This window comes from Rhamphochromis sp. 'chilingali' (genome assembly GCF_963969265.1).
Source record: "Rhamphochromis sp. 'chilingali' genome assembly, chromosome: 4".
Taxonomy (NCBI): domain Eukaryota; kingdom Metazoa; phylum Chordata; class Actinopteri; order Cichliformes; family Cichlidae; genus Rhamphochromis; species Rhamphochromis sp. 'chilingali'.
In genome coordinates, this window is record NC_137948.1 from 6,064,125 (window position 1) to 6,086,687 (window position 22,563).

At 40.2% G+C, this 22,563-nt stretch overlaps 1 protein-coding gene across 2 annotated transcripts in view; it reads left to right on the forward strand.

The window, feature by feature from the left end:
- vwa11 (von Willebrand factor A domain containing 11) overlaps positions 1-21,039 on the forward strand; it is a 32,487-nt gene extending 11,448 nt beyond the window's left edge. The window contains exons 1-18 of one of the 2 annotated variants that reach the window (XM_080880754.1): positions 8,502-8,553; positions 13,067-13,256; positions 13,619-13,755; positions 13,857-14,001; positions 14,136-14,229; positions 14,647-14,781; positions 16,220-16,406; positions 16,525-16,694; positions 16,903-17,015; positions 17,138-17,254; positions 17,353-17,526; positions 17,644-17,776; positions 17,878-18,030; positions 18,167-18,259; positions 18,659-18,930; positions 19,111-19,244; positions 19,619-19,778; positions 19,914-21,039. In XM_080880754.1, coding sequence (XP_080736880.1) covers positions 13,074-13,256; positions 13,619-13,755; positions 13,857-14,001; positions 14,136-14,229; positions 14,647-14,781; positions 16,220-16,406; positions 16,525-16,694; positions 16,903-17,015; positions 17,138-17,254; positions 17,353-17,526; positions 17,644-17,776; positions 17,878-18,030; positions 18,167-18,259; positions 18,659-18,930; positions 19,111-19,244; positions 19,619-19,778; positions 19,914-20,294 — 2,781 coding nt within the window. In that variant the 5' untranslated portion in view covers positions 8,502-8,553; positions 13,067-13,073 and the 3' untranslated portion in view covers positions 20,295-21,039. Of the gene's footprint in view, positions 1-8,501; positions 8,554-13,066; positions 13,257-13,618; positions 13,756-13,856; positions 14,002-14,135; positions 14,230-14,646; positions 14,782-16,219; positions 16,407-16,524; positions 16,695-16,902; positions 17,016-17,137; positions 17,255-17,352; positions 17,527-17,643; positions 17,777-17,877; positions 18,031-18,166; positions 18,260-18,658; positions 18,931-19,110; positions 19,245-19,618; positions 19,779-19,913 lie in introns of those variants that run through there. The other variant, XM_080880753.1, reaches the window with a different exon arrangement.
- The last annotated feature ends 1,524 nt before the right edge of the window (positions 21,040-22,563 follow it).

Below are 22,563 nucleotides of genomic sequence, written 5' to 3' on the forward strand. Positions count from 1 at the left end.
ATTGTTCCAGATTCTCTGAATCTTCGGATGATGTTATGCACAGTTGATGATGATAACTGCAAAGTCTTTGCAATTTTTCGCTGGGTAACACCTTTCTGATATTGCTCCACTATCTTTCTGGGCAACATTGTGGGAATTGGTGATCCTCTACCCATCTTGGCTTCTGAGAGACACTGCCACTCTGAGAAGCTCTTTTTATACCCAATCATGTTGCCAATTAACCTAATTCGTGTTAATTGGTCTTCCAGCTCTTCGTTATGCTCAAATTTACTTTTTCCACCCTCTTATTGCTACTTGTCCCAACTTTTTTGGGATTTGTTGACACTGTGAAATTTTGAATCAACATATTTTTCCTTTCAAATGATACATTTTCTCGGATTGAACTTTTGATCTGTCATCTACGTTCTATTCTGAACAAAATATTGACATTTGCCATCTCCACATCATTGCATTCAGTTTTTATTCACAATTTGTTTGGTGTCCCAACTTTTTTGGAATCTGGTTTGTATATATCATGACAGACAACATGTGCACAAGTGCTGGGTTTTCTTAGTTATATTTTTTAGGGTCTTAAACCTACACTCTGAAGTGCCTTAGCATTTATTTTGTTGGCACCATTCAAATAAACTGAATTGTTATGAATAGAATATCAAGCCCCACACTTCTGCCTTTATATACACTTTGTCCAAAAATACTGGCTCACACCACCAAATCAACGCACAAAGCAGGGTCCACAAGGACATGGATGAGCATGTGTGGTGTGAAGGAACTTTACTGTCCTGCACTGAACCCTGACCTTGCTTTGTGGGCTGAGTTCATTGATTTGTAGGGTGAGCCAATACATGTGACAAAGTGTAAGTAACTGAAATCATTTTTAACAAACGGGTAAAAGAAGGAAAAAAAACTGTTGCAATTAAAAAACCTATTGGACAGAGACAGCTTCTTGTAAGATGGTGAGAGAGCTTGTCTTCATTGTTGGAGGTACATTTTGTTCTATCTTCAGGGTTTATCCTTAAAAACCTTAAAGCATGCCATAATAAATAGTAACACACAGTAGCATTGAGTTGTGATGTGAAATAATGAGTTACTCAGAGATTATTTATTCATCATCTATCACTATTAGCTAACTGTTCAAACATACCTCTGAATTAGTTCCAATATTGCACACGCTGACTACTGGTATTCCAGGTTCAATACATAGAGGGAACCAAAGAAGACTGACATCGCATCAGCAAAGGTGTTCTCTTTGTCCAGCTCAACAATTACAAGCCCCTCTGCACTCACCATCCAGCAGGTGGCAGTCATTGAACTTTGTCCTTAAATTTATAGGGGCAACATTGTCATTATGCAACATAAAATAACTCCAATACTTCACTTCTTCACACTGTATAGATAATCGTAAAGCAAATAGCTATGTACAGTTAATTATTAATGGCCTTATGTACATAAGTTAACATATTATGATTGTACATAATTGGGAATTATTCTGCATATTAAACACACCTAACAAAGAGTCAGCCCAATTAAATTACCGGAGTTGCATCAGCTGTATGGTTATTTTGGAGTTTATAGTTGGTGCTGCTGTTAAACTTTACAGTATTGAATTCAGTATTTCTGCTGTTGGTGTAGCTAGACTACCATGTTGATCAGTAATGAGATGAGAGCTAACAAAACAGAGTCTGGATACCTGTCTCCACGAAAAGCTCCTGTGCCAAACAGAAATTGTAATATTGTCTAATCAGCTATATTTCATAAATGACTTTTTACCAAGCATAACAAGCCTTGGCGTCATTGGCAGGTTGCCCTCTGCCCCAAGAGACATCCTGGTAGATGTTTCCTGCCAGATGTTTCCTATCAGAAAAAGGACCAAGACATTTTATGTAACAACCCCCCCCAAAAAAACAAAAAAAAAACAAAAAACAAAAAACATGACAGCGAGCAACAGCATTAAACCTAGAGCTGTATGGAAAAAGCTTACATCTGCTAAGTCAAAGAGGGCGTCTTCGTTTTCCTTGTAATACTTCATCATGAGAAGTATGTCTGCTGTGCCAACCTTGTTATTGGTCAAAACTCCCTCACTTTCTATCTGCTGGAGAAGTGTCCTCATACAAAAGTTTCCATTTGAGCTTCTGACTGGAGAAATAATTAATAATCCTTTATGCCTTTGATTATGTTTCAGCTGATGCAGCAGGGCAAAGCTCCAGAGTAATCGTGTCATTCAGATTCTCTGGTCTGTTGCATCTCAAAAAAGAGGCCATTGGAAAAGTTACTTTATATGGCTATTTCAACAAATATGTCCTCACTAAAAGATGAACCCTGCAATTAGGATTGAATAGTAACGGAAAGGCAGTGACGCCCCATTGAAGAGTCGTAGGCTGTGGATCTCTTAAGATCTCACTGTTGGGTTTGTAAGGCCATGTTACTCCTGAAGATATAGAGAAGATATAAAACAAAGAAGAGAAGATATAAAACAAAGTTCTAAGCTAATCGACCTTAGTGTTCTCCTTTTTTAAAAAGTATCGATAAGAGAATCGATAAAGAATCGAATCGTTAAACAGAATCGAAAATGGAATCGGAATCATGAAAATCTTTTCAATATCCATCCCTATTTTTAACCTCCTAGGACCTGGCGTCACATTTTGGGTTATTTAGACCAAAATACTAAATTTTACCCTACAAGGGTCCCACTTACGAGGACAGTACACTGCTACTGTTCTATTGAAAATTTTAAACGAATATCCTCATACGTGACTCTCATTTTTCTTAGAAACAAAAATTAGGTAAAAAAAATAAATCTTGTAATTCTTTATTTTTACATTCATCGGGTCCCAATCAGCCCAAATATCAAAGAGAAATTAAAAATTCATGCCGTGGAAGAGTTTGGGTCTTAGGAGGTTAAATAAAGCAATGCCAATCGATATAGAAATACGTCTTCATCAGTACTATTGTGCTGTGAATTCCTGTCTTCTAATAGATTAACTGTGTCCTGTCCTTTTATTATGGCAATTTCACCAATTTCTTGTTGCCTTGAATGCCGAACTGTCTGCTTATGTTTTCAAGAAATATGGCTGGAAAATGATGTTCAGACACTGGAGTATTTTGAGCAACCTTCAAATGGACATAATACTTTTTTTTTTTTTACGTCTTTGATATGAAATCTGAGATGGGCACAAAGAGTTGTAAAGTTTTGTGCAGCATACCCACATTCAGATCAGTTAGACATATGTCAGCGAGTGCCGTGGCCTGCAATCCCTCCATGGATACTTCCTGAAGCAGCTGTAGATTTTGCGTTATTGCACCAGAAGAGTAAGGATAGGGCAGGCGGTTTAGACTCGGTTCAGTTCTTATACGGATGCTTTCAAAGAATCCAGCTAGTCAAGTGGGGGTAGCGTAGTAATTCCGGACTTTATGGTTGAAATTGGGAAGAGGATTAATGATGGATTGTCTGTGTTTACAGGAGAAATGATAGCAATTCTATTAGCGGTTCAGTGGGTGGAAGAGTTGAGGCCATTGAAAGCAATTATTTGTTCAGATTCAAGAGCAGCCATGGTCAGTCTATAGAGCGGTCATTCGGAAGGTAGATCAGATATTTTAATAGAGATTCAGCAAACTCTTTTCAGAATACATATGATGGGTCTGTCAGTAGTGTTTGTATGGGTCCCAGCTCACTATGGGGTAAGGGGGAATGAAGCAGCGGATAGGTTAGCAAAGGAAGCCACTAATCATAGGATAGTTGATCTGGTGGTGAGTTTTGGTCAGGTGGAAGTTAAGCATATTATTAAGCTAGAAATGAGGGGTAGATGGCAGAAACAGTGGGAAGAAGAAAGGAGGGGAAGGTGGTTTTATAAAATTCAAAGGGGGATGGGAGTAAGGAGAGCCACAGGAAGGAGTAGGCGAAAGGAGGTTGTGGTGTCAAGACTGAGATTTGGACATACAGGATTGAATTCAATGAAATGTGACTATTGTGGAGAGGAGGAAACTTTGGAGGATGTTATTTTGCATTGTCGGAATTATAAGCTAGAGAGGAGACAACTGGTCCAAAGTCTCAGTAACATTAACATGAAATTGGATCTTATTAAGTTATAGCAAAAGGAGTCGGGGAATAAAAGTTATCAGGCTTTGTTTCAGTTTGTGAGAGAAGGAAGATTGTTTGGAAGGACATGAAGAAGTTTTTTTTTTGGTTTTTTTTTAGCGTGATTCCTTTCCACACTCCGTACCGTGACACTCAAACAATGAGACAGTTTGCATGATGAAACACTGCACTACGTGTGTTTCACCACCACTGATATATTGTCATGTACAAGTTAAATTTAGCTGTGTAAAAAGATATTATTCAGTAGTAAAATCATTTATGGAATAGCTGACATTTCATGACCTGGAATTCAACCAAAAGCTGCACTAATAAAAAAATAACTAAATAAACTGATTAGCGTTTTGATAAAATTTATCAGGCCCCAGGCCACAGACCGGTACCAGTCTGTGAGACGTTTGGTACCAGGCCATTGAGGCTCGGGTGTGAAATTTATGGTTTTCAGGGTTTCTTTATTGTTATTAATTTTTTTTATCATTTTTATCATTAACTCTGTTTCCCTTGGTCTTTTCCTGTGTGTTATGAATAAATCTTCTTTTTTGGTACTGGTACTGGTTTTATTTTGTTGTATTTATCTGTGACACCTTGAAGGCCAGTCCGTGAAAATATTGTCAGACATAAACCGGTCTGTGGCGCAAAAAAGGGGACCGCTGGTGTACAACAACTGTTTACTTCTTCATTAGTACCAAATGGCAGACTGCCATCTATTACAGAAAATTTTTAGTGCCAGTCATTTTCACTGAAAATATATGGAATCTGAATTAGATTGGCATTGCCCTCAGTACTAATATTATGTTTGCTAGAAAGCTGTCCAGGCAAGCTGAGCCATTTTCACTCTAACAGAACTCTGCTGGTCTTGTGCTGGCATTCAAAAAAGTAACCATCTCAGCAGCACTGTACATCTTTCTAGTGTATTAACATATAAACATTTATCTTATACATTTAATCATTAGTTATTATTATCTCTGACTATCTTCTACAGCGTGTCTTTTGTTCTGTGTTCTTCTCTTCACCCACAGCAAGTTGCAAGGAGGTTTCTTACTGTTAAAAGGAAGTTTTTCCTCCCCACAGTTGCCAAAATGCTTGCTCATGAAGGGTCATCTTATTGATGGGTTTTTCTTTGTATTGTTGTAGGGTCATTACCTTACAATATAAAGCACGTTGAGGCAATTCTTGTAGTGATTTGATGCTATATAAATAAAACTGAATTGAATTGAACTGAACTGAATTGAAAGAGTCTTGTTCACCTCACTGGTGAACAAGACTCTGAGACACTTAAACTTCTCCATATGGGGTTACTTTTCCCTCACTTTAAGTTCATTAAATCCTTTTTACATTTTCCGACTTGGAGGAGAAAATTTTCGTTATGCAAATTTACTATGCAAATTTCCCAAGTGTAAACTTGAGGTCAACAAAAGGCAACGCGATTTGCAAATAGTGTAGGAGTAAACCCCAGACCACCAAATCACCACTGGGCTGTGCCTAGAAATTCTTCTCCATATAAGTTATGAACAACACCAGGAAGGGATGACTGCTTTCAAAAACAAAGAGGTAAAACCTTTACTAGAGTACCTGCAACTTCAGACTTGCAAATTGGCTCAAATTTCAGTTCAGCAGTGACACAAAGCAGTCAGACGAGATTTTTCTGTATGTTATGTCTTCTCTTTTCTGTGGCTGGCTCACAGCCCAACACTAGTACAAGGAAGTGCACTACCTAAGCTTAAGCATAAAAGACCATGGGGTGAGCTGGATTTGAAGATGGTAATTTAGAAACACCTCCCATTCACTCCAAACATTTTGAAATGATCTGCCAAAAAGTGTTCAGACTAACTCTTTCTAACTCACTAAGAGTAATTCAGACTAATCCTGTTTGCCCCTGCCTCCACTTTTTATGCCTTTGCATTGAGCACACAGAAATGAATTCAGTAAACACTGTTTTTGCTTTTTAACACAGTAAGAAAGGGAGAATATGGCATTTTCTTGCCACTTTGTTAAAGTTTTCTGCATGACTAAGACTGCCATTTCTCCTTCCACTCCCTTTTTCGACTTATATAGTCAGGTTGGTCAGAACGTGACTTTCATGTTTTTCTTCTTTTGTTTTGTTTTTCTTGGCCTCTTTAGGTTCTCCCACTGACTTAGAACAGGAAGCTAAAGTAAGTAGGATTTAGTTGGTTGATATGTGTAACCACTTATCCAAAGCACGTTTAGTATTTTTTAACAGAATGTCCAATTGTAAAAAATAATCTAAAACCCCGAAGATAATAGGTACAACGTAAGAATCAAACAGTGATCTATCAGTAAGAATGTGCCAACTGAAGGGAAACATGTTCATCATTAGTTATTCTTTGGGTATGGCTGTAGCTCAGGTGGTAGAGCAGGTCAGCCACTACTCAGAAGGTCGGTGGTTCGATCCCAGACTGCCTCCTGGCTGCATGCCAAATATCCTTGGGCAAGATACTAACCCGTGTTTGCCTACTGGTGGTGGTCAGAGGGCCCGGTGGCGCCAGTGTCCGGCAGCCTCGCCTCTGTCAGTGCGCCCCAGGGCAGCTGTGGCTACAATGTAGCTTGCCATTGCCAGTGTGTGAATGTGTGTGTGAATGGGTGGATGACTGAATGTAGTGTGAAGCGCTTTGGGGTCCTTAGGGACTAGAAAAGCGCTATACAAATGCAGGCCATTTATTATTGGTGTCTGGCTTTCTCTCACACATTAAATTTGTTCTGTCTTCCTCCCCTTACCCCCCAAACCAGTCATGGTATATGGCTGCCCAACCATGGGTCATGTTCTGCTAGAGGTTTCTGCCTGTTCAAAGGGATTTTTCTTCCCACTGTCACAAAATTGTGCTGTTGTGATTTCGTGCTATATAAATAAAATTGAGTTGAAATAAATTGAACTGAGTGGAAATAAATGGAATATTGCTTTATCACACAAAACCCTATCACACAAAATTTTTCTTGTCCAGGGGCTGGTCTTATGGGCTGGAGTCTAAGCAGAGACCTCTTCCTCCTCACTGCCTCTTGTTCTTCTTGGGAGACATTAAGGCTTCGCCAAATTACCCATTATTTGAGCATTTGCACAACTAACAAATGTTTGATGATATTTATGAATATGTTGTAATGAAAGTACTTGAAAATAAAATATGCATAAACCTAATTGGCAACATAGCAAAATGGCCCATTGAGTAACCCTGACCATTTTTAGTAAAATAAAAGATGAGTACATGCTGCGCATAATGGTAATATAATATTTATTTCTTATTTTATTAACTAAAATTGTCCCTTATGTTGCCATGAATTTCAGTTGATTTAATATGCATGACACAAGTTCTAGAAAGGAGAAAATGCTTTGGGAAGATTTTATCATGAATTAAATTAAAAATGGATATAATGGGAAAGAAGAAAATGTAAATACAAAAACAATGTTGCATTTCTATTAGTACTTAAAACTGACCTCAAAATAAATGCAGGTCAAAAATAATCTCCATTAGAGGTATTATACTTGTCCATAAAGACATACTGAGATAACTGAACTATTGAACCTTTGCAGGAAAACTTTTGTTATAATGTGGTAATCATTTGCTAATCAAGGTTTATATTTCATTTTAGTATGGCAAGTATTACAGAAAGAAAAAATGTGTTCCTCAAGGTGTGGCCAAATGGATTCATTGTGGTGATGCACACTTTGAAATATATTGCCTTCCAGTTAACTTAGATTACAGCTCTTTATGTCATGTTCAAATCAAATCAAATCAAATCAAATCACTTTTTATTGTCACATCACATGTGCAGGCACACTGGCACAGCACATGCGAGTGAAATTCTTGTGTGCGAGCCCCACAAGCAACAGAGATGTGCAAACACAACAACACAAACGAGCAAAATACAAGAATGGCCAACCTGAAACTAATAAATATATGTACAATATATAATAGTGTATGTATTTCTGGATGTGTATACTAAATATTTTCCTACGTGTGTGTGTGTGTGTGTGTGTGTGTGTGTGTGTGTGTGTGTGTGTGTGTGTGTGTGTGTGTATACACATTTTTACAAATTAAATAGTAAAAAAATAAAATAAAATAATAATAATAATAATAATAAAATATATAAAATATACAGAGTTGAATATGTGCAAAACAAGTGGCATTTATATACAGTGTGGAGTGCATAATGTTGAAGTTCCAGTAGTGAAGCTGAGGTGTCTATGACGTGTTCAGCAGTCTGATGGCCTGATGGAAAAAGCTGTCTCTCAGTCTGCTGGTACGAGACTGGATACTGCAGAACCTCCTTCCTGATGGAAGCAGTCTGAACAGTTTATGGCTGGGGTGACTGGAGTCCTTGATGATCCTCCCCGCTTTCCTCAGGCACCGCTTCCTGTTCAGGTCCCCTCCCTTAGTTCAGTATATATTCAGTGACAGGGCAGCACACTTTAAAGCCCACTGGAGTCGTCATAGGTTGGAAACATCAAGGTATGATTGTATTTTATAGTTTATTTATGTAACTGAAATGACATTTTCTCCCAGTATTGCATGTACGGTAGCTTTTAAATTATTTTTTCTTTAACTTAATTTAACTTTAACTTAAAAACGCTACAAAGAACCAAGGATAGAGGAGGATTAGATCTGCCTAATTTTCACCAATACTTCTTAGCCAACAGGCTTCAGTTCATCTCAGAATGGTTAAAACATACCTTCTTAGTTGAGCCCTGGCTAGATGTTGAACAGGCACTATGCAAGGATCTAGAGATTTCAGACCTACCATTTATTAGCTCAAACATCAAAAGACATGAATGCTTTAAAAGTATCAACATCAGCTTTTCTCTAACAGCATGGTGGGAGTTTCTAAAAATAACGGAGTCTTCATTAATCCCATGCAAACGCACACCTATCTGGAATAACCCTGACATATTACAAAACAATAATATGATTAATTTCCCAGAATGGAGTTGTAAAGGAATTAAATACTTAGAACATATATTAGAGGGAACAGAATTTATTCCATTTGACAGACTAGTTGAACAATATGGGATCAACAAGACAAGGTTTTTAGAATATCAACAAATTAAATCCATAGTAAAAAAGAAATTTAACCTCAGTCAAGTTGAATTACAAACACCACTAAGTGCGGCACATTTTCTTACTCTTAAATCCCCCAAATTATTATCTAAAATATACAGAACACTTTCTAAATTAGATGAATCAATATCCCTTCCTACTGCAAAGTGGGAAGCAGATTTATCAGTCAACCTAGACCAAAACTTCTGGTCTCAGATTTGCTTAAAAACTTTTAAATTAATTAAAAATCCCAGTCTGCAATTAATACAATACAAAATACTTCATAGAGTGCACTATACAGGTCATCGGATGTTCAAGATGGGCTTTACATCTTCCAACAACTGCTCACACTGTCAAGGCAATACACCAGACAATTACATCCACGCTCTTTGGTTCTGTCCACCAGTGCAAAAGTTTTGGCGCGAGATATGTGAAGACTTATCAAAGTGTCTGAAATGTAACATCCCAACTTCCCCCTTAGTGTGTCTACTGGGCAGCTTAGATAATGTCACTTCAGAAAAGAATATAGCCCATATGATCTTCACTGCCCTATGCATAGCCAAGAAAACAGTCCTCATGAACTGGAAAAATAAAAATAATCTTAATTCTAACCAATATAGAAATTATCTATTAGATTACATTAGTCTTGACACAGCCTCTGCCACCACATTAGATCAATTGCTCTGGGCCCCTTTTATCAGCTCCATCACCTAGTGGGGGTGGGGGGTCATAGTTTGGTCCCGCCTTCACTGTTGTGATTGGTGAGGGGGTAGGGACAGGCTTAGGGCGTCGGGGGGTTCCCCGGAGGCATCTTCCTTGGGGAGCTCAACCCGGGGTAGCGGTCACATCCGGTTGGGGGCTCTGTTGGCTCTCAGGTGACTGTTTCCTCGCGGCTGCGTGCAGCGGGGCTAGGGAAGGGTCTGTGCTGACGGACGTGGGTTACTGACCTGGCAACCTGGCTGCCCCTGGGTGGGTCCGGGATGGGCGTGAGGTTCTGGGGGCGCTCCATCTCTGGGCTGGGGCCCGGGCCGGGCCTCGGGGGCTTGGGTCCTGGTTGGTGTGTTGCCGGGGTTGTGGGCGGGTGGGTGCATGGGGGCCCGGCCCTGGAGCAGGGTGCCGCCGGTGCGTCGAGCCGCCTGGGGGGCTCTTCAACTGGTGGGGGGGATGGTCACATCTTGCAGGAGCTTTCTTCTCTTCAGGAACTCTCTGCAGGAGGGGGAGATACAGGAGAGGTGGAGGAAGATCTCAGCCTGGGCGTTTACCGTCTTATGTAGTCTGGAAGATGTGTGGATGGTGGGGTGGGTGCAGTTTTCTCTGTGGTGGGGTTGGGTGGACTGTCCAGGGCTCTGTGGAGCCGGGGGGCGCTACTGCACTGGGCCCCGGTCTGATGGGCCTGGGCCCCCCTTCCCTGGCGGGTCGCGGAGGGTGGGAGTGCCTACTGGGGTCAGCAGGGGGGGGGGCCCCAAGGAGGGGTTACCTGCCCCTCCCTTCCTTCCCTCCCCATCTCCAGCTGCCTCCCTCTTCCCGCTCCTCCACAACCACCCACACATGCAGGGCCTTGGAGTGGGGGTATGTCACCAGGGTGCAGAGGAGGCTAACCCCCCCCCCCCCCCCCCCCCTGTCCCCTTCTGGCTGCCTCTGCCTCAATTTTATCCCACAACTTAGACATTCACATTATTCACACTCTCATTACACATACATATAGGATCTTGGGGGTGGGCACAATCACGGAGTCCAAATCACCATCAGGGTGTATACCTCACCCCTGACGTCGTTGCCCACCTCTCAATTTTAAATACACTTAGTCATTGAGGGCTAGCAGGAGGGACTATGCGCTTACCTGCTGCTCCTTGGCAGGTAGCTCCATGCCCTCCTGGGTTTTAATTGCACCTTAGAACACATATGCATCAACACTACAATGAGCGGGTGGAGGGAGGTTTGGAGTCTTCTCCCACCCCCATTCTCTGCGGCCTGCTGGAGCGGGAGGGCTAGTAGGAGGAGTTGGCCGTCCGACTGCGGTCTGGGGTGTGGGGCCTCCCTGCTGCTGCGGAGTCGGGGTGGTCTGCCTCTCCCCACCGCAGGGAAAAGGGTAACACCACCTGGGTCTGGGTGCAATTCCCCCCTCCAGGGGCAAGGGTACCTAGACCCGGTTTGTAGAGTACGCTTGGGGAGTGTGATTGTGTGTACAGCGTCTCTTTATGTCTGTCTCCACGTTGGTTGAGTGTGGAGTGAGTGCATATGAGAGCATGAGGGTGGGAATGGATGTTTGTGTCTGTGTGTGCCTGTATGTCTGTGTCTATATGTCAGGTTGGGTATCAGACGCCACCTCTCTGGGGACACCTCAGGCCCTCCAAGGTTTGGAGGCCTATCTCCACCCACCACCACTTCCCCTGCCGGTGGCGGACTCCCTCAGGTGTCGGTGTGTTGGTGGTTCTTTGTGTCTGGGGGTGGGCGTCCGGGTACACACCGGCTCACTCCTTGGCGGCCGCTTGTCGGGGCCTGGGGCCTGGGGCTCGCTCGGGCCCCTTTGGAGGTGGGGTGCCCCCGGCCTCTCGGCCTGGGGCTCGGTCACTCAGGCACAGCTGGGGGCCGGCGGAGCTCACGGGCGCGTCACTGCAACTCCCCCTGGCTTCTGCTCCGCGGCTGCTGGGCGAGCCCTCATCTGGGACTCTCCTCAGCTCTTACTGGAACAGTGGCGCGGCTGCCCCTCTGTTGGTCTTCCATGGTCTCTTGTGTTCTGGGGGCCTCTGGATGTCTGGAGTTTTGATCTCCTCCATACCCGCTTCACACCCTGGAGGACGGGGCTGTGGCCCCCCCACACTGCCTAGCAGATCATTACATGGAGAAACCTTTGGAATGCAAGCATGCTGATCCACACAGGTATGCACACATGGGTATTCACAGACGCGGACTAAAGCTTTCTTGGCTGCTGCCTCAAAGCACACTGTGCGCTGTCTATCTTGCGTGCTGCACAATATCGTTTATTATTTAGTAAATATTGATATCTATGACTAGCTAGTTTATTGTGATGGTGCTTTGTTTTCTCTATTATTATGTTACTCTTTGTTGTTTGCTGTCTCCTCTGTTTGTTTTTTTTGTTTGTTTTTTTTTTTTCTCCATACAGGTGACCCAGGAGTTCTTTTCTTTTTTTTTCTCTCTCTTCCCCCCCCTTCTCACCGTCTCTTCTCCCCTTTGGTTTTCTTTCTTTCTCTCCCCCTCTTTCTCTCATTCATTCCCCCTGTCCTATTTATTAAAAAAAAAAAAAAAAAAAAAAAAAATGACAAAGGATGAACTGAAGCTCTGCCATCACGTAATGTCGCATACTGCTGTTTCTGATGTCATTTAAAGGAAAAAAAAAAAAAAAAAAAAAAAATTAACTTAATTTGAAAATGTTCATTATTTTTCATTGGCTTTTTATTCATTACTACATAATAACTTTTATTCTGAAATCTGTGTAAATATAAATCACAGGATGAAAAAGCACAAGTAAAATAGAGTTTTATTGTCAACCCAACAATATACACTCAAGTATACAGTGGGATGAAATATCATCCTCTGGATCAAAGGTGCAAACTGTAAAAATTAAAATTAAAATATACATATATACAACTATAAAGAAATAAGATAAAATAAGAACAGTATTGTACTTGAATGTAACGCACTGGAAACATCTGCATATTGTTTGTAAAGTAGAGTTTTTGTTAAAGATTCCAATGATTATTTATATTATTAACATATTTTATTAAAATAAAAACCTTTTAAAATCCTTATAAATGATTGAACCTGTTCTGAAAAAAACTACTTAATTACTTACTTTGTAATTATCTCAAACCACACAGTTTTAGTATGTTTGCAGTACTCTAATCAAAATTAACTGAATCAGCTAAATTAACAAATGCTGTTCCTTTTTTTCTTTTTTTAAAAATAGATCTGTCATGAATTCATTGCTGGTCATAGCGCTGCTGCCTTTGGCTCTTTTAGGGCCAGGTATGGCCTTTGTCTCTACTGGGGGTGGAGCATCCACTCATGTCAGCATTACAGGAACGGCTATATTGCAGAAAGTGCGAGAGACGTGTCAGGCGGTGGCTGAGAAAAATGGTTATGAGTTCAACCCCACGGTAGGTATACAATATGTACAAAATAGCATAAACTTAGTCGCCTGCCACAGATAAAAACATTAACACTTAAACACAAAGTCAGATCCATTTTAATGTGGATGTTTGTCTGGATAAGCTTTAAAAGCAAAAAAAAAACCCACAGAATAAATGTACCCATTTATTGTCCATTTTATGATTGTATTAAACTTAATACCAAGGCTTGTGTGTGTGTGTGTGTTTAATAGAACTTATAGGCTTTTTAACAATTTGAGCTTTCTTTTTCTGACAAATGCAGTTCCCCTCATAAAGTAAAATGTATTTTGTACTCACCTTTTCATTTTTAACAGGAATATTTTTTTGAACTTCATAACTTTACCCTTTAGGGTTCCTCTCCTGAAGAGCTGGTGCAAGCCTGTCTAGGTCCCACAGCAACAGGAGAGGTGTCTGGTGCCAAATTTCATTCTGCTCTTCAAGAGATCTACGCCCAGAATGGGTTGGTAGATCGCGACTTTGTCAACAGGTAAAGCAAAATCGTGGAATAACAACCTATGGAATAATTAAATTACATTTTTACAAATGGTAAGGCAAGGATTTCACTTATATGTTAAAAAAATCTTTTAGTGCTCCACATCACTTCAACTCTGAGGCTTTCTTGGAGGGGCGGAGCCTAATCACACAGGGCATGGTGGCCATTAAAGCTAACGTTCACAATGAGAATTTTCAGGCTGCAAGGACAACACTGGGTAGAGCCCTTCACACACTACAGGTGAGAGGGGTGCAACAAAACACCAGGGCATAAATGAATTAACTTAAAAAGGTATTGGAACAGCCATACAATCAGAAATTTAAGTATGGAGGTTATATGAGGTTTGTGTAACATGTGTTTCTCTGCACTCTCAGGACTTTTACAGTCACAGTAACTGGGTTGAGCTGGGGTACACAAAGCCATACAGCAACCTCATAAACCCAGGCCTCCCTCTGGATAACCTGGCAGGTAAGTGTGGATTATCACCACTATTATGAACCCAACCCATTCCCTTGGGATGGGTAAAGTGCCATAAAAAGATAACATCCATGCTTTTTTCTTTTCTCGAGAGAATATGTATAGACCAAATATCAGAGACTGAAGTCTTGCTAAGGACATGACAGTGGCTGATTATCATTGGCTGGTCATTACGTTTCATTTTCAGACCACTGCATTCATAAAACAACTCCAAACAGTGTACATAAATAATGAATTAAAGAGATGAGTTGCTTAGAGTCTCACTAGTTGTTAAAAGATATCTGGATATTTATCAAGCAATCGTCTCCTACAGTAATCCTGTTTGTGTGTGTGTGTGTGTGTGTGTGTGTGTGTGTGTGTGTGTGTGTGTGTGTGTGTGTGTGTGTGTGTGTGTGTGTGTGTGTGTAGATGTGAACACCCCCACCTGCAGTAACTGTGACAGTGCCAGTGGAACATGCCCCAATCAGCTGCTCCCCAACATCCTAAAAGACAAGAAACTCACATCTGGCTATATGGGAGTCTTTTCTTCTGTCAAACCTAAAGGTATCATTTCACACACATAGATAAATTACATTCAAGTTGAGAAGGCAGTGTGTACTCGAAGCAGTTAACACTACAATCTGAGCATTTTGCAGATGCCCAAACAATGTCTACAATGCCTGTGTAGGTTCTCAGTCATCAAGGCCATGATGATTGAGAACATCTAAGAAGCTTGGAAAGAACATGAATGGACTTCTTTAAATTTCCTGAACAAGTTTCACCTCTCACCCAAGGGCTTCAGTTTTCAAGTTTTCAGATTTCACTTACTGTAGCTTAAAATGTTAAATGAACTTCTTATATAGTTCTTATTCTACCTAAGCACTCACACTTTATACAACATGTCTCATTCACCAATTCATATCCATTCATACAAACACTATTTTTGCAATGCTTAAGTGCTTTTTATCTAATATTCACACACACGCACACTCCCATGAACATTTAAATCGAGTTATGCTAATATTATTTATATTTTCCGTTTAACCTGTGCTTTTACATAATGCTCTACTTCTCAATGAAAATAATAAACAGAATACAGTGTTCCCTCGTTTATCGTGGAAGTTACGTTCTAAAAATAACTCACGAAAATTGAAATTCACGAAGTAGCCAGCTTTATTTTTTTATTCTCCATGTTTTAAGGCTGTAAAACCCCTCACTACATACTTTATACACTTTACTCTGACAGGCATGAACATTGTCACACTTTTCTCCTGTTTAAAGACTCTCAAAGTTCGAAACTTTGTGGAAAAATAAGTCCAGTATTACAGAATGAAGCCAAAGATCAAACCCTGTTTTCAGGTCCAGAACATGGGAATAGAGCAGCTGCCAGAGAATTCAACATTAATGAATCAATGGTACGGAAATAGAGGAAGCAAGAACAATGAGTTGAGTAAAGTTTGACTCATCTGACTGTTTTGTTTTGCTTAATGCGCCTTATAACCAGGTGCACCTTATGGTCCGAAAAATACGGTAACTTCTACCTTCCTTTAGGATGTCCAGAAGTCCAACTTTTTGTGCGATGGTTAGCATCTTCCTCTGCCTTTTAGGTGCTACCACAGGAGCCTTTGACAGTGCAAAGTGCAGTGAACCGTGTTATAGCGAGGGACCACTGTATGTCAGTGAGCTTTAGATGTACTAACAGGATAGACTCTCTTTTTTTTTTTTTTTACCTCAGTTGTGCCATGTTTATGCTGAGCTAACCTAACTTGTTTCTGTCTGTGACTTTGTATTCATCAGACATGTATGACAGTTTTCTGTACCACTGATAAAACCTGAACTGAACCAAACTAACACACACATCAGTTTGATTTCACAATTTTTTTTCATATAATTTTTTACTATTATTACATGCTTTTAGGGTTTTTTAGGAGTACTTAAACACACATGCAAGATCAGTATATCTAATCAAGATATGGGTACAACGATCTCTTCCTTATGTAAGGTAAATGCAGCCATGGAGGTGCAGCTGATCGTACTAGCAAAATCAATCCTCAAGGAGGCATCAGCAAAGATGAGCGTCATCAAGACAACTTGGCTTTTCACAACGCTGCTGTGCAAGCAGCAACAGACGCCAGTCTCGAGTTATTGCAGGATCTTCGCTTAGCTGTAGGAGACAGTAACTTTTTGAGGTACTATAATGACACATGAACAAAGTATTTCAGAGTATACTATGAAGTATGAAGTATTTTACTTCAGTATTTCAGTACTCTGGGATTGAAATGAAAACTGAATTTTCTTTTCTCACAGAATGATGGGGATTGCTCGCTCATCTGTCTTGTGCTTCGTAATTGACACAACTGGGAGTATGTCAGATGACATTGAAGAAGCAAGATCAGTTGTTTATCAAATCATTGACGCATACAAAGGAACACAAGACGAGCCCTCCGAGTACATCCTGGTGCCTTTCAATGACCCTGGTATGAACTCCTCTATCCCGTTAATGATATTAGCATTTACTGGTATTTAAACGACCTGTACTAGTTGTATTTAATTTCTGTTTTATGAAACATAAAGTGCATTTGTGATGCAAATCTGCATATTGTCCCAATGTGCTTGTAGACAACCGGCTATATTTAGTCCTCAGGTCAGTCTACATGGTTAGCTCTTTTTTATTCTTGTATGTAGAGTTTGGACCTATGATCAGGACAACACACGTGGATAAGATGAAAGAAGAAATCTCGAAGCTTACAGCAAGTGGTGGAGGTGATGAACCTGAGATGTGCCTGTCAGGGCTTCAGGTACTACAATCAGTTGTGACATTTTCACTTGTAACTGGGATTTTGGTTAATCAGACAAAAACATTTCAGAAAGATGAAAATGTGGATGCATCGAAGATTTTATGTATACTTTATTTCTCCAGCTTGCTCTGACAGGTGCTCCTTCCTCTTCTGACATCTATGTTTTCACTGATGCTTTAGCAAAAGACATTGAGCTCAAAGACACTATCAATGCTCTCATTAGTAGCACTAAGTCAAAGGTAAATGCAGAATGACACTTCATGATAATCAGTATTCATTAAGCCTACTTAGGCATGGCAGCTGTGGGTATAACTGTGACATTAACTGATCTCCACAGGTGTCGTTCTTCATTACTACACCATTTAGCAGACGCCGTCGTTCCCTCAGAGCTGCTTCCTTTGACGACTACAAAGACATAGCTCTGACCTCTGGAGGCCAGGCCATTCATGTTTCCAAATCAGAGCTGTCTCAAGCCACAGATATTATCCTTGACACCTCAACTTCAGCTCTGGTATGATTCTACAGTTCAGTGAATATAATGAGACTTATATGACTGGACTATTGTTTGAAGAATAGAGATCGCAGAGTAAGTCGCTCATTTTTCCCCCCTTTCCCTCAATTCTGTCAGGTGACAGTTCTTCAGCGAGCAAGAAATCCTGGAACGCAAGAGACCTTCCCCTTCACACTGGATGAGTCATTGAAAAACATCACTATCTACATCACAGGAAGATCCATTACTTTCACGCTGACAAACCCTGCTGGTACCTCTCATTTCCAAACATTTCCGTGCTTCACACAACCAATTTCAACAAATGTAATTGCAAAATACCCATTAGTGATAATGGATGTTAAACATTTTCAGGTGTAACCCAGAGTCAAAGTGAGGCCAGTGGTAAACTGGGCACCATTCAGACTGTGGGCAACTTGCACAGGATTCGCTTCAACTCTGAGAAGCAGGCAGGAAACTGGCAGATCAACATCAACTCCAACCAACCCTACACACTCAAAATCACAGGTAGAATCGGGTATATGTTTATTTACTACAAGTCTTTATTATACAAGTGTCAGAAGTGATTCAGGTTCAATGAGTTTTTGCCGTGTATGTGCATTTCCTGTAAGTCTGTATTTACTGTAAACGCTTGCTTTTCCAGGCCAGAGTACAATTACCTTTATCTATGACTTTGTGGAAAGCTTTGCTGGACCTCACCCAGGTTACGCAGTGCTCAGTGGGCGTCCACAAGAAGGTACAGCACCACAATAAAGCAGTTTTATTCTTTTACGGTTGAAGGTAACTTCATTAACCTGACCTTATTTTGCTTTAAGAGATTTATTTTCAGTAAAAAAAATGTGCTCCACACCCCACCAATAGAGTAACTTTTGACATTTTAACAGCATTGCACATAACGTATTTATATTACAACACAAGTAACAAGTGTAGTTAATTGATGTGAAGTTTCTGTATTACAAGAGCATCATCTAGTGGTGAAATGTATGACTACGTCACCACTGGCACCTTGTTTAGCTCAAAAGAGGATTTTTAAAGATCTTGTAATAATATTTTATTTTTATCTTTAATATAATTTTGTTTTCCGTTTGCTTTTCCTCACACTTTGATTCTTTTCTTCTTAATTCTGAAAATCCAGGCCAGTCAGCCACACTAATACTGTCAGTTATGGGTAGAAGAGGTCCGTCTTCGATGACTGCTGAACAAGTTAGCCTGGCAAAAGTCTCAGGTCCTGAGAGTTTTAGCAATGGTGTACTAACTCAGATGGACAATGGAGAAATTCTGGTGACTGTTGAGGCTGTCCCTAAAGGCGAGTTTGTGGTCGTTGTAAAAGGAACTGACAAAGTGTCCAACAGTCAATTTCAGAGGCAGTCAAACACCCAAATGTCTCTCTCCAAAGTGAAGATCCAGGTTTGTCTTTTCAATTTCCCCTTTAATGTAAATGTGTTTTGTTTGACTATAATATCAGATACAATGAGTCTAATTCGAATCAAATTCATTCCATAAATAGATACAGAATAATTAAGCATTCACAAGGTACAAGAACGATACCAGTCCTTTTAAGTTGTTGCTTTTCCTTGTCCACTCTAGGCTGTGGTGGACAGCAGTGTGGAGCCAGGACAGACCTTTAAGCTTCCATTCAGTGTGATGACTCAGAGCTCTGGTGGAAAGTATTCCATCAGTGCCAGAAATGACAGAAAATTCCCCATGATTTTCCCAAATGAGTAAGAGGTTCACTGCTAAAATAATACTTTAAATGTTAAATGTTGTAAAGACTGGCACTGATAGTCTGCTAATATTTACAGCATTTTTATATCTTTGAAGCTTAGTTAGCGTAACTTAGACCAAAACACATAAATTGGGTTCACAGCTACCTTATGTCCTGTTTGAGTCTAATTTGTTGGGCCTTTAAAATTATAAAAGGGTTGAGTGACCTGTGTCACCCCAATAATCAGTTGGTATAGAAGGTAAGGGTAAGCAATAGCTGTTATTGCTCCGCCCAAATGTGCTATACAACATTAGGTTTCTGTCACATCTTTAATGCATATAACAAATGTAGCCCCTGTGGTATTATTATATTTTACTCTTGTCTTGACAGACTCACCCTGGTAACTGGGCAATATGCCAATGCTACATTGACCATAACACCACCTGCCAGCACGCAGTCAGGCACTGATGTCACACTGACTATTGACGCACAGTCATCCAATGGCGTTGACTCAAATTATGCTGTTTTGAGATTGTCTGTTGTTACCAAGGTAAGTCAGTGAAATAAGCAAAAGCGCTTCTGAACATATCCACACAAATTGCTGGTAAAGACATGTCCTACTGATCAAAAGCTGAATGTTGACAGTCCTTTCACACATGTCAAACACATCTTTCTTCTTTTCCAGATTACAGATTTTATTCAGCCATTATGTAAAGTGGTTAGTGTGCAGGATAACAAATGCCCTCATGATCTGTCCCAGTGTGGACATTTCCAGTGGGGGCTCTCAGCTAACATTACAGATGGAAACGGAACTGGGATAGAGAGCATTTCCCTCCATCAGGGTAATGGAACCCTCACATACACCTCATTGAGCGCTCCTATCATCGTGGCAAACTACAATGCCTCCTGCTGCTCACAGACTGTTGAAATAATAGCTGTAGATAAAGTTGGCAATGTGGGAAAATGCTACCAATCAATTGCTCGGTCAGGTGTCCCTCCTGCTCTTACTCTGTCGCTGCCACTGTGGATATGCCTGTTGGTATCTGCCTTCTTAGTAAGGCCTTGAAAGACTCAGGTTACATTATGCTAATCTTGTGTCTTTAATCTGCGCCAAATTTAAATCATTTAAAATAATGCACTTCTGCTATAATGTCTATTTTGCTTACTGGTGTTCAGCTTAAATAAAGCTTCTCTCAGCTTTTCCCTTATTTAAAAGGGGCCACCATAAGAGATAGACACTTGGTGGATTTAGCACAGTTTTATGTCAGATAACCTCCTTGAAACAACATTTCCAGGTATTTGTGTCTCCTTCCAGTATCAAATGTTAACCACTAAACTTTGGAGACTACGGAAACTCAGTTTAAATAAAACACTGAAATAAAATTATGAATCTATACTTGTGTGAAAATAAAAAGTCAGTTGTTTTTGAGTGTTTTAAGTAATATTGATTACTTTGAAATCTGTGGGTGAGACTGTTCTTTTTTTTATTGCTTTTGAAATGCAGCATTAAAATATTCACAGATTTTTGTGTCCCAATGCTTTTAGCATAAGTAGGCATAATATTGGTTAAACAATGGGTATGATCCATCCATCCATTCGCTTCCGCTGATCCTTTTCAGGGTCGTGGGGGGCTGGAGCCTATCCCAGCTATCATAGGGCGAGAGGCGGGGGACACCCTGGACAGGTCGCCAGTTTGTCGCAGGGGGGGGGGGGGGGGATAGGTGGGTATAGGTTAATTATAGGTATAATTTTTAGTCAGATTTAAAAACATCAGTGAAATATGCTTCATAATGCCTTACAGAAGTCATGTATCGGGGTATAATTCCTTGGGCTAAAAGCTGAAGACTGTACATTGTCCAAATAAATACAATAAACATGTGCTTCCAAAATTTACTGATTGGTGGTGTTTCTTTTTCATCTAAATAATGCTACTTTCTTGGTTTCTGAAATATTAGTGGTGGCCTACTGGCTATACGCAAGAGGGGGCAATGCCCCCCTTAAACAAACGTCATGTCCCATTAAGTCAAACTTTTAGAAGTTTAGAAAGAAAATAATAAATTACCCACAAACTAAATATGGACAAGATTTACTACAGTAGCTGAATAATCCGCTAGAAAAGGCACAAATTAAATGATAGGTTTCACGTCTCATCCGCTCTTTGCCTCCGTGCACTCTTTGTGCGCAGGCTCACAGCACTCGGCAGAGAACTCCCCCTCCCCCAGCTAAACATCCATGCCGCGCATCTTGCCATTGCCTTCAAATTGTGGTTATTATTATGGTTAAGTTAAATCCAATTTATTAACCTACCTCTGAGACGAAGTGCATCTGCAAAGAACGTACTTTCTCCCGTTTGGCAGAGCAGGCAATGAGGTGCGTTTAATGTCTCTGTGTTAATTTGAGTTTCCATGAAATGTATTTGAATAAGGCCCTCCAATTAAGACAGATTTTATGTTGTTGATTTTAAAGATCTGAATGGATATTTTATTTTTTATTTCTATTTTTAAGTTTTATTTTTCAAGACTTTGTGAATTCTCTTTTTTATAACTGGGCCCACCCTTTTTAGTTTTGTTAATATTGGCAATAGTGTGAAGTGTTATTGTTGGTTTCAAATATATTCGACATAGGCTATCCAATTAAGTTAAATGTCATGTTTTTAGAATATTTTATTTTTTGCTTTTCTGTTTTCCCCCTGAGGGATTGCCACCTTAACGTGGTCAGGGGTTTCGCACGCGTTAGTGACCATAAAAGCTTGACCAGCAGCAGCTCAGCCTTCAGTTGGGACACCCAAGTTGGTCAGGTCTTTGGGTAGAGGCCTGACAAAGTGCAATCCAATTACCTGACAAAAACAGTTACCCCTCATATATGCCTGTCTAGAAACGGCCCTGAGTGCAGTGTGGACTTTTGAAAAATGGTGGTCATAAGGTGAAGAACAAACAGTGCAAGATCTTTTGCGTATTACCCCCACTGGAGAATATTGGTTTGCATTAGTTGATTTGAAACCATACAGCATAAAGTCAAAGTCATCATTAAACTCCAGGACTGCAAAGCTATCACTTGTGCTACACATTTTTAAATGATCACAAAATAATTTTATAAACAAAATGTTTATTTACATTTCTTTCATTTTAACAGCCAGTACAAACAAACTATGCAACTTGACTTGACAAAAATCAAATCAATGTAAATTCACAGTATGTACAATGAGGTTTAGGGCTGTAAAAGAATGTGTTAATATTGTGTTTGATATTTTTTGGGAAAGTTAGCTTTTCAAACATATCTGAGAAAAATTAGACATTTACACCAAAGTAAAGACATCTTTTTTTTTTTTTTTTTTT